At 40.2% G+C, this 12366-nt stretch overlaps 1 protein-coding gene across 1 annotated transcript in view; it reads right to left on the bottom strand.

Moving 5' to 3' along the window:
- The window catches only part of ACO1 (aconitase 1), a 63317-nt gene that overhangs the window by 30687 nt on the left and 20264 nt on the right, over window positions 1–12366 (bottom strand). Inside the window, exons 2-4 of the mRNA XM_036461312.2 lie at window positions 11208–11326; window positions 9794–9962; window positions 8605–8742 (exon numbers count right to left, since the gene is read on the bottom strand). Of these exons, the coding sequence (XP_036317205.1) occupies window positions 8605–8742; window positions 9794–9962; window positions 11208–11304 (404 nt within the window). The 5' untranslated portion in view covers window positions 11305–11326. The remainder of the gene's footprint in view (window positions 1–8604; window positions 8743–9793; window positions 9963–11207; window positions 11327–12366) is intronic.

Here is a 12366-nt window from a genome sequence, read left to right as displayed (position 1 = left end):
GCAGCCCAGGCTGCATCCAGAAGGACGTCGTCTAATTAGCATATTACCCTTTTATTATTATAGATGGTACTCCAGAAATTCACCAACAGTTTTCACAGATAAGTTTTCACACTCACAAAATCTGGTCGGAAATTGTTATGATATCCTTGTTGAGATTTTAAAAATGGTTATTTCCGAGATAACTTTGTAAAGCCTTACAATAATGTGTTAGTTAGATCCTCAATGCCTAAAGATGATGTGAGGTGAATTAATATTATTCAAATCAGGCAAAGAGCTTGGAAGTATTTAACTGAGAAAATTTACCACCCTACCACCTCTACCCCATTTTTCTACTTCATTTCTGGAAAAAGCTGGAAATACGCCCACAGCACACAGTTGCACAAAGACTGACACATATCCCATTTGATTCCTTACAAACATGAGGAAAGTGACTAGGAGGTCAAATTGCAAAACCAAACCCAAGAAATAAAACAAAACAACACCAATGAAAACATTTCTAACAGAAATGTTCTGTTTAATTAGAAAAGAAACAAAACAGATCTGCTAGATTTGGGTATCAATTTAGAATCAAAGTTCACCTTATATTTGCTGTTTTATAAAAATACTAGATGCCCAGTGCACGAAATTCATGCAGGGGGAGAGGGAGTGCCCCTCAGTCCAGCCTGCACCCTCTCTAACCTGGGATGCCTTCAGGGATGTCCGGCGGCCCGTTTAGGCCCAATCATAATCAAGGATTGTTTCCTCCCAACTGCTTACCTATCTGTATGCCTGATTTCTCCTAACTACTCCACTGCCATCATGATTACTGCCTAACTGCTCCCCTGATGGCCCGATTGCCCCTAATTGCTCTCCCTTGCAGGCCTGGTTGTCCCAAACTGCCCTCCCCAGCTGGCCAGGTCACTCCCAACTGCCCCCCCCTGCAGGCCTGGTTGTCCCCAATTGCCCTCCCCAGCTGGCCTGGCCACCCCCAACTGCCCTCCCCTGCAGGTCTGGTTCCCAACTGCCCTGCCCTTCAGGCCTTATCCCTCCCAACTGTCCTTCCTTGCAGGCCTGGTTACCCACTGCCCTCTGCTGAGGGCTGGTCACACCCAACCCTGGTTGCCCCTAACTGCCCTCCTAGGCAGGACTGGTCCCTCCCAACTACCCTCCCCTGAGGGCTGGTCACACCCAACTGTCCTCCACTGCAGGCCTCTTTGCTCCCAATTGCCCTCCTCTGCTGGCCCGGTCACCCCCTATCTGCCTTCGCCTGCTGGCCTGTTGCCCCCCAACTGTCCTCCCCTGCAGGCCTGGTCACCTCCAACTGCCCTCTCCTGCTGGCCATCTTGTGGTGGCCATCTTGTGTCCACATGGGGACAGCCATCTTTGACCACATGGGGGTGGCCATAGTGTCTGCTGGAGTGATGGTCAATTTGCATATTATCTCTTTATTATATAGAATTTTTGTACTACAGTATAAATGGAAATGCCAATAAAAAATTAAAATCAGAGTTGATGATGTCAAGGTTTAAAAGTTTAAAAAATCACACTGAACTTGGTGATAACCAAAAATAATTAATTGCTTAAGTCAGGAGGTCTATGAATGGTGAGAAGCGAGAAAAGATTTCAGACATTAAAACAATTGCAATTCTGTCTCCACCAGGCCAGCAAAATGAGGTAAATCCATCCACAATGAGAGTTTCCCAGAAACATCACGTTGGCCATGATTTTGTGAGGCCACTTTTTATGGCTTCTGAAGTGGGACTTCAGGAAAACATCATTAATCTCAAATAGGATATTTTGTGTATGTATTTTTAACTCTTCCTTTGAAATCAAACATTAAATTAAGCTCATGTGATGTAAGAGGAGGGGGCATGGGGGAGACATGTTGCCTAAGGATAGATTTAGAGTCGAAAGGAAAGGAAGAGCTGGCTAGCATGCGATCTGTCTGTTCCAAGAACTGTCAGCTACAGAGCAGACTTCTCTTTATCTTGGATTTATTTGGTTTGGATATTGCCAACACCAACTGGAGAATGACCAGTTTCTACGTTTCTCTTGAGGCCGTATAGAACCTGCTTAAATCCCCAAAGAAGCAAGTAACGGTTTCCTTTTCCCCTCTGAATGGATTGTTTCATATTCTTAAATGCTATTTCATTATAAGATAATAGCTTATTGCAAAACTGAAAAGCAATTATGATTCTAGAAATAACTGCATTTCACTTTCTAATATTGTGCACCTGGCTCATGGAGCTGTACGACATAAGCAGGTTCCAAGTGTTACGTAGCACATTGTAAATATAACTGTAAAAGTTATCTTACAATTTACTTTAAGGACACACAGTAATTTAATAAATCATTCCCTTTTATCATATATTTAGAACGCTTCTACATTTTCATTATTATAAATAATGCTTTAATGAACACTAGTAAATCATTAAGCTTTTTTTCTGTATCTGTATCAGTTAAGCTTGGAAATTCCAGGACAAAGGTTATCAGTTTTTAAGGATCTTGATACAAACTGTTTTCATCATCTCTAAATTACAGTGCTATCAGCAGTGCATAAAAATGTCTCCTTCATTACACCTTTATAATTAATAATGTCTATAAGCTTGAGTATATTGATTTCCTTTTGTGACTGTGATGTACCACTTTAATCAATTCCCTATGTTGAATTATCACTGTGCCTCTAGAAAGAACCCCTCTTGATCATGATGGTAGTATTTTTTAATGTATTGTTGAATTTGATTTGCTAGTATTTTGGTTAAGATTTTTGCATTGGTATTGATATTGGTCTGTAGATTTCCCTTTTTGGGGGAATATTATCCCTGCCAGAATTTGGTATCGGTAGTATAAGCCTCATAAAAATGAGTTAGGAAGCATTGCATCTCCTCCAATTTTTTTTGAAAGACTGAGAAAAATAGGTATTAAATCTTTTTTGAATGTTTGATTAGAATCCACCCAGTCCTGGGGTTTTATGTCTTTGGAGGTTTTAATTAACTCAATTTCCTTACTATTGATTGGTCTATTTAGATTTTCCAGTTCTTTTTTTTAATTATTATTATTTTTTATTAATTGCAGAGGGGGAGAGTGAAAGTGAGATAGAAACATCAATGATGAGAATCACTGATTGGCTGCTTCTTGCATGTCCCCCACCGGGAATTTAGCCACATCCTAGGCATGTGCCCTGACCGGGAATTGAACAGCGACCCCCTGGTTCATGAGTCAATGCTCAACTACTGATCAACACCATCTGGACAGATTTTCCAGATCTATATGATTCAGTGTAAAAAAGTTATATATTTCTAAGAACTCTTCAATTTCTTCTAGGTTATTAAATTTGGAAGCATGTACTATTCTTGTATGGTCCTTTGTATTTCTGTGGTGTCCACCGTAACTTCTCTTTTTTCATGTCTGATTTTGTCTATTTCTCTTTTTTTTTCTTAGTGAGTCTTGCCAGTTTGTCAATTTTATTAATCTTTTTAAAAACTAGCTCTTGCATTAATTTTTCTATTGTCTTTTTCTTTTATATTTCTTTTAGTTCTGCTCTAATTTCTATTATTCCCTTCCTTCTGCTGACTTTGGGCTTTGTGTGTTCTTCTTTTCCTAGATCCTTATATTGAAACTAGAAGCCCAATGCACAAAATTTGTGCAAGGGGATTGGCCCTCACAACTTCAGTGGCTTGCCTGGGCCCTTGCAGTCCCGGCTTTGTCCAGAAGATATTCAGCTGTCTGGTCTAATTAGCATATTATGTTTTACTATTACAGATATGAGGTTGTTAACTTGGAATTTTTCTAAGGTAGACCTGCCCCAGAATGTAAATTTCCCTCTTTTCACCACTTTTGCTCTATCCCTAAAGTTTTGATATGTCACACTGTTATTCTCATTTGTCTATGTGTCTTTTGATCTCTCCTTTTATTTCTTCTTTGACCCAGTCATTGTTTAGTACCATGTTGCTTAATCTCCACATATTCATAGCTTTTTCCATTTTCCTTTTGCAGTTGATTTCCAATTCCAATGTATAGTGGTCAGAGAATATGCTTGATGAGATTTCAATCTTAAATTTGTTGAGGCTAGCCTGGCCAAGTGTGGTTCCATGGTTGAGCATCAACCTGGAGATCACAGTTCAATTTCCAGTCAGGGCACATACCTGAATTGCTATCTTGGTTGCCACCTGGGGGCATGCAGGAGGCAGCTGAGCAATGATTATCTCTCATCATTGATGTTTCTATCTCTCTCTCCCTATCCCTTCCTCTCTGAAATCAACAACAACAACTATATATATATATATAAATTATTGAGGCTAGTTTTGTGTCCCATCATATAGTTTACCCTTGAGAATGTTCCATGTGCAATAGAGAATAATATATAATCTGGTGTTCTGGAATGAAATACTCGGCAAATGAGATTATGCCCATTTAGTCTAAGTGTGGAGTAAGACCAATACTTCCTTTTCGATTTTCTGTTTGGATAATCTATCCATAGCTTTCAATAGGATATTTAGGCCCCCTACAATAATCATGTTTTTGTCAGTTTCTCCCTTAATTTCTGTTAGTAGTTGCTTTAGATATCTTGGTACTCCCTTACTGGGTGCATAGATATGGATAAATGTTATATCTTCTTGATGTATTTTCCCCTTTATCAGTATACAATGTCCATCCTTGTCTGCTTACTTTTTATTTTGATATCTACTTTGTCTTATATAAGTATGGCTGCACCTGCTTTTCTTCGGATGCCATTTGCTTGGACTATCATTTTCTACCTTTTCAGGCTGAGCCTATCTTTGTCTTTGTAGCTTAGATGTATCTCTTGAAGGCAGCATATGGTTGGACTTTGTTCTTTGATCCAATTGCCACAAAATCAGAGCATTTCCATTTAGGGTGATTATTGATGTCTGAGTATTTCCTATATCCATTTAAACCTTTTGCTTTCGGGTAGCTCTGTGTCTCTATTGTTTTTCCTTGTGTCTCTATTGTTTACTCTATTGTCTGTTATTTTAGTTTGGTGGCATTCTATAATGTTTTCCTGTGTTGTTGTTTTTTATGTTAAAATTTTGCTGTTGTTGTAACCATTAGGTTTATGTAATAGGAAGTTTCAGATAGGCAGCAGTCATTTTGCTTCTGTTAGCATCTTATCTCTATTTCCCAGTGCAAATTCAGACCTTTATCCTCCTCCTTTTATATTTTTGTTGTCACAAATCATCTTCTTATGCTGTGAATGTCTTTCCAAATTGCAGTAGCTATGTCTTTTCTTTAAAAAAAACAAAAAACACACGAACGTTTTTACCTCTTTTAATCTTTACACTGCATTTCAGAGTACAATAATCTATTCTAAATAATGAATTGCCATTTCCTGTTTCTGTCTGTCCATGAATCATCTTAGACATGTCTGTTTCAGGGCTTGTGGTGATAAACTCCCTCAGCTCCTGTGAATGAAAATCTTTATTTCTTCTTCATATCTAAAGGACACCTTTGTTGGATATATTATTCTTGCCTGGCAATTTCTCTCTTTCAATAGTTTGACTATTTTATTCCACTTTCCCCTAGCTTGTAGGGTTTCTGCTGAAAAATCTTATACTTTAATGAAATTTGCTTTATAATTTATTATCTTCTTTCCTCTGGTTGCCATGAGAATTATTTCTTTGTCATTAATTTTTGACAGTTTTAATATATGCCTTAGAGAAGGCCTTTTTGGATTGAGATACTTAGGTCTTCTGTTAACTTCTTGGATTTGAGGATCATAGGTTGGGGAAGTTCTCACTGACTGTTTGAACAGGCTCTCTGTTCCTTTCTCCTTCTCTTCTCCCTCTGGCATACCCACTAATCTTATATTGCTCTTTCTGATGGAGTCCAATAGTTCTCTAGAGTTCTTCCATTTTTATTTTCCTCCCCAAATCTCTTTCTTCTTCCATCTGTGCCATTTTAGATTCCTATCTCCAGAATCACCAATGTTTCCTCCATCTAGTCAGCTCTTTTTCCTCGATCTGGTCAGTTCATTCTTCATCTCTTTTATTTAGCTCTTCAGTTCCAAAATTTCTATTTGGTCCTTTTTTTTTTTTTTTTTTTTTAAGTTTCAATCTCTTTGGTTCGTGGATTTTATTTGTGAGTTCATTAACCTTCCTGAGTTTTCTTACATCTCACTGAGGTTTTTTTCACACATGCAATCTAGAATTCTCTTGTCATTTAAGGCACACATTTTGCTATGTTTATTTTCTGGAGATTTTTCATTACCTTCTGAGCTGCCTTGTTACCCTGGTTATTGGGTGGACTGTTTCTCTGTCGAGGCACTTATGGGAATGAGATCTGCCTTTTTAAGAGTGTTTAGCGGATCTCTATCAGCAGATTGATAGGAAGAAGTCTTTCTTTTGGTTTCCAATAGGTGGCGCTGAAGCATGTTTTTATTTTATCTTGAATTGCTTTGGCTTCTCAGCTCTCTGAAGGGCAGTGGGAAATGCTCTGTATTCTCTGGGGAGATGGGTGTCCCCTCACCAGGCCACCTGGGTCTCAGGACACTGCCCTCAAGGAGTAAATGTGGTGGACAATGGTGCTCCAAGCTGGTGGAATCCCAGCACTGCATCCTGCAACTAGATGCTGCTGGCCGTGTGTACTGTCTAAGCCTCTGCTGGGCTCAGCTGCAATGGTTTGGGCGGGATGGGTTGGGAAAGGCCAAGTCATGCATGTATGGCTTTGCTCTCCTCCCACTAACAGCAGCTGCCACCCCGCTAACGCCAGACTTCTGTGTTTCTACCCATCACTGGGATTAGCCATGGTGTGCCTGCTGCTCAGGCAGGAATGCTCTGCTTCTCCAATTCTCAGGGCTGCAGACACTGTGCTGTGTAACCGACACTTGCTGCTAGAGCTTTTGCTGGGGGCAGATGTGAGCTGTGGGAGGGTGAGGGAAGGCAGGCTCTGGGAAGGAGGGAAGAAGGCAGGTTCTATGGCTTTGTTTAGTGCCTGGTAATGGCAGCTGCTGATCCACAGCTGCTGCAGCTGTTCTGTGTCTGCCCATTACTGGGTTCAGCTATCCCATGTGCTGGCCACTCAGGCAGGGATGTTGACTCTACCTCTCTACTCTTCAGGATTGCAGAGTGTGTCCACTGTGGCTCCTATCTTTGTCTCCCCCCACCCCCCCCTTAGCTCTGATTTGCCCACCTTCAGATGCTTTAATGCATGGATCTCTCAGACGTGTTTGTGTGTTAAGCAGGGAATCCTCTGTTGAATTACAGATGCTCAACTTGTAATTTCAAGGGGAGAGATCAGAAGGACCTCTTGCAATGCCATACTGCTGACATCACCTTCCACATCTCCCTTTATATATTAAGAATAATAATCCTTGACCATATTTGTTGCAAATATTTTTCAAGTTATTTCCTGTTAACTTTGAAGTCATTAAATCTATAGATTTCCTCCTTTTGTTTTATTCATTGCTTCAAAATTTAGAAATGTATTTTTCATAAAGATTTTTGACACATATGTTCTTGAATATTCTTCTAAATTTTATGACTTAATTTTTTAATATCAATACCTTAATTCATATGAACTGCTATGTCTACCAAATAATTAATTTTCCCAGGATTATATGCAGAATAATTATTTATTTCCTCACTGATAACTGATAAGAACTTCTAGGTTAAGATACCAGCCTTCTAGCAGGCCCTGGCTGCCTTCCCTTGTGTAATCTTGCAATTACTTCTGTGACTTTGGACTTAATTGTGTAACTTGCTTTGACTAATGTCCTTGTGACTAGAAGTGAACGTATGCCAGTCCTGCTCTGGGCCTCAGTATATAGTGGGATCCTGCTTGCCTTTGTGAGCCTGTGAGGAGAGGCTTTCTCCTCCACCTGGGCCCCAAGAGAAGCTCACAGGGAGCGGTGCTTCCCGGCTGCCCCGCGGATGTGCAGTGCAGGGCCAGCCGCTGACCAGCCAGGGCGGGACGAAGCAGAGCTGCCCCTGCACTCAGCTTAGATCAGCTGACCTCCCAGTCAACTTGTAGACGACGTGTAAGAAATAAATTCTTATTGTCGACTGCCATGGAGATGTTAGCGTTACTCGAAGAATTCTGGGGAAGAGTGAAAGGAGTATCAAACAATAGAAGAAAGAACAAAGGAGAAAAAAGGCACAGGCATTATAGAAACCGATATGGAGAGGGGGAGATAGTCAAGATATAAAATAGTTACTTGAGATTAAAAAATAAAAAAAGTGGATTAAGAATCCAGTGGTTAAAAACAACAAGAAACCTAAAAACCAAACTCTTAAAGTCAAACAAATACTTGCATTGACTAACTCTCATGGCAGAAATTCATGTGAATGTTTCCCCCTAAGACTTGAAGCTGGATTTAAACACAGGCTGCTCACTCCAAGAAGTAAACAGGAAAAAAAAAAAGGGGGGGGGGGGGGAAGAAAAGGGATTTTAAAAATTTACCCTAACCCACAAAATAAAAAGCTTCACTGCAAAATCTATATTAAGTTTGAGTTTTCCTAAATATTCCTTTTAAATATTTTCTTCATTTATTTATTAAATAATTACACACACACACACACACACACACAAACACACGCGCGCATGCGAGAGACTTACACTCCAATACTTTGCACAGAGCAGAAAGCCCAGGTATTCGCTTTAATCTCTCACCTTCTGTTGAAATCAACTTGGATGGAATGATCAATCACAAGGTCGGCAGGGCAGATGGGGTTTATTTTCTCTGGATCTCCTCCTAACTTTTTCACAGCGTCACGCATCGCAGCAAAGTCTACCACGGCCGGCACACCCCTGAGGAAAGAAGGGATTGAGCAGAAGATAAATCTGGCAAGCATGTGTCACTGAGTTTTTTAGCTTTTGTCTCCACTGACAAAAAATTGGCAATGAAACGCTCATCAGTGGAGCGAACAATGACTTAGGAAAGTGAAAGTTTCTGACCACATTTCCTTGAGCAGAAATCACCTAAATAATAAGTGCTATGGCGGAGCCGTAGGTCTATGTGCAGTTTTATCACTGCATTAAAGTTAACAACCAAGATGGTCTAAGTAGAGGAACTTTGGGAAAGTTGGTGCTTAAAAACTCTGGAACTTTTACTGCCATGACTGTTTCCCATTCACATGGTAGGCTGACAAAGACCTAGAGAAAACATATGAACACAGATTCAACGTCAGACCAAACTTAAAGGAATGAATATAATTCAGAGAAATAGGTTATAAATCAAATGTATAAGTGAATCCTTCCATTCAGTTATATTAGAGAATAAAATTAAATTTGGGTATCTTACTTTAGTAAAATAAAATTGGGTCTCCAGAAGGAGTAAATTAATATTATTTAAAAATAGAAAGGTAGTGAGTGCTATCTTAAAAAAGAGGCCGATGGGGAGCAAAGAATTCTGGGAACAGCAGGATGTGAACTGGGGCTTCACGGCAATAGGTCAGGCATTCTGAACTCCTATCACTCCTCACGGGACTGCATGTCAGTGTTCAACTGCACATCAATGTTCAAGTACAGTTGTTTGAACCTTGTCTCCTGAGTGGCAGGATGTGGGGGGAAAAGATTCTAAGATAGCTCCACTCCTATGTCTGTCCCCCTTCGCTGGTACATTTAGGACTGCAGTCCTCAAGACCAAGGCAATGACCTTTGTCACTGGAAGAGGTGGAGGGAACACATCCCAGCTTGCCTGAAACAAGCCCTTGCTGCCTAGAATCAATAGCTCCCTTTTGTTTTCAAAAGTGTCTGGGTATGGGGTGATAAATTATATAGTCACTGTGGTTGGCTTTTTATTTAAAGCTTTCCTTAAAGGCTGACGAGGGAGGCAGAGAAGAACAGAACGAAGGCTCACGTGAAATCCTGCAGGATGACCCGAGCAGGCTTAAACGGCACTTCTATGTTCTTGTGCTGCATGACATTCCAGTTTAGGATATTTTCAATGTCATTTTTCTTCACCAGAAATTCATCACAGTTCCGAATGGCTGCCTCCAGGAGAACTCTGATCGAAAATGGTAAGCGTCCTAGGATAAAGGAGAAAGCATAGCAAAACAAACAAAAATCATGAGACTCTTTATCTTAAGAGATCTTTAAAGCCCATCTCTATATAATTTACATATATAAAAGGCTAATATGTAAAGTGTCTTCTTGGGAGTTTGACCAGACCAGGAGTTCGGCCACTCGCTATGACGTGTGCCGACCACCAGGGGGAAGCACAGAATGAAGGAAGGCCCCAGCAGCTGGAAGAAAGGCTCTGGCAGGCAGCCAGAGGGCCCAATCAGCCCTGACGGGTGGCCCAGCCTAGGGACCCTACCCGTGTACAAACTTTGTGCACCGGGCCTCTACTCTTGATATAAGGCATTAGACTATTTTTCCAACAGGGAAAGAGGGTAAATGTAAACTGATTTTAAAAGTTTAAAATGTGAAGGTATTGAAGATATTGAATGGATTTAGGACAAATTCAGTACCAGAAAATACCCACACACTAGGCAAAAACAAAATATTACAGTTAATTCTTTCAGAATAAATGGTTGCCTCACAGATCATGAAAGAAATCAATGTAGATATTTAATGTATTATATGTTAGCAAATGAAACACACATACTCAGAGAAATATTTCTCATGAAAACTAATGTCCAAGAAATGAGAAAATAACTTTTACAATTATTATAATTAAGTATAGTAACATACATCTCTCCAAGGAAATAAAATCCCAAACAGCATATAGTGTAGTAACTGGGGTTTCTAGGATAAAACAATGGTAATTCATAAGAAAACTACTTTGCTCATTTAAAAAGGAAATGTTCTATCCTGAAATATGAAATTATTCCCCAATATTATCTGGAAAAGACAAGAGTATAAAGATAGAAAAGCACAGGATTTGGAATTAATCCTATTCTGTGTAACCACAAAGTTGTTATTTGACCATGTCATTGACTCTCTCTGAAATTCAGATTCCTCAGCACTTGTTGCACTTTATAAATATGATCTCTAGGGTTGTCACTCAGATTAAATGATATAATACATATGCTCAAACACTCCATAACCTATAAAATGCTACGTAAATGCTACATGAATATCATCATTACTACTACTTAAAAATGAGCAATCCAAGGTGTGTGTGTATTTATAAAGCTTAACCCAAGACGTGTTCTCTGCTATGCCTTTTTCAACTCTCCTAAAAGCTAATTTATTATATAGCATAATTATTATGCAAATGAGATACCAATTGCTGCCAAAGCACTTACTTCATAGAGCCATGTACCTACCATATCTTGAATCGTTCAATTTATTCAAATTGAAGAATTTCTTTCCTGGCTGTGCAGGATCCAACGGCTCAGCGAGGTGTGCAAATGGGTTGCTCATGGTTCCTGATGGCTATGTGTCCCTGAAAAGGAACAAGAACATTTAATTTCTACTCTCAGAGCTGGACCTCATTTTATTTTGATGAGTGTTTGTTTCTAAAACAATTATGGTACACATTTATTTCAAGAAATCATTCATTATCTTTTCAGAGAGGAAGGTGGGACGTAAATGAATACATGAACGATCTTAGCAAATAAAATGGGTTTCTGTGAAGCTATTGTGAAACCCAGCATTCACCTCTGAAGAGAGCATCAAGTCCCAAACTTCTTTTTTCTTCTTTCTACAATTTCCAAACATTTCCCCACTGATAAGAAACAGAAAGAAGTGAAATGAAGGATGTGTCTCATGGTAAATCCTGTTTATTTGAACAGACCTTTGAGCTGGACTCATGACTCGCTTGACAGGTAATATTATGCAACTGTATAAAACGTGGACTTTGGAAATGGGGATTTAAAAGCCACTGCTTTCTGTTGTAAGTCTCTGCAGCAATGTAAGTAAATGATAAATGTGCTGGTCAAAGTGTTCCTGACTCACTGTTGTATCTGACGACAACAGAGTGTTCACAGCAGGGAATCTTTAAGGTAACACTGTGGTGGCATCAAGGCCCAAACTTCAATGATAGGTTTGCAGGAGACCCTCTACCCAGCACTGGGCAGAATTTCTCTTTTTATAAATTACTAGAGGCACAATGCACGAAATTCATGCACAGTGTGTGCGTGTGTGTGTGTGTGTGTGTCTGTGTGTCTGTGTGTCCCTCGGCCCAGCCTTTACCCTCTCCAATCTGGGACATCCCTCTCACAATCCAGGATTGCTGGCTCCCAAATGCTCACCTACCTGCTTGCCTGATTGCCCCTAACCACTTCTGCCTACCAGCCTGATCACCCCTTAACCACTCCCCTGCCAACCTAACTGCCCTCCCCTGCTGGTCCAGTCAACCCTAACTGCCCTCCCTCGCCAGCCTGGTCAACCCTAACTGCCCTCTCTTGTCAGCCTGGTTGATGCCTAACTGCTCCCCTGCCAGCCTGGTCCCCCAAACTGCCCTCCCCTGCAAGCCATCTTGTG

Source organism: Pipistrellus kuhlii, unplaced genomic scaffold (genome assembly GCF_014108245.1).
Source record: "Pipistrellus kuhlii isolate mPipKuh1 unplaced genomic scaffold, mPipKuh1.p scaffold_m20_p_36, whole genome shotgun sequence".
Classification (NCBI taxonomy): domain Eukaryota; kingdom Metazoa; phylum Chordata; class Mammalia; order Chiroptera; family Vespertilionidae; genus Pipistrellus; species Pipistrellus kuhlii.
Note: the sequence above shows the minus strand (reverse complement) of the source record. Positions and strands in the feature narration are given on the sequence as shown.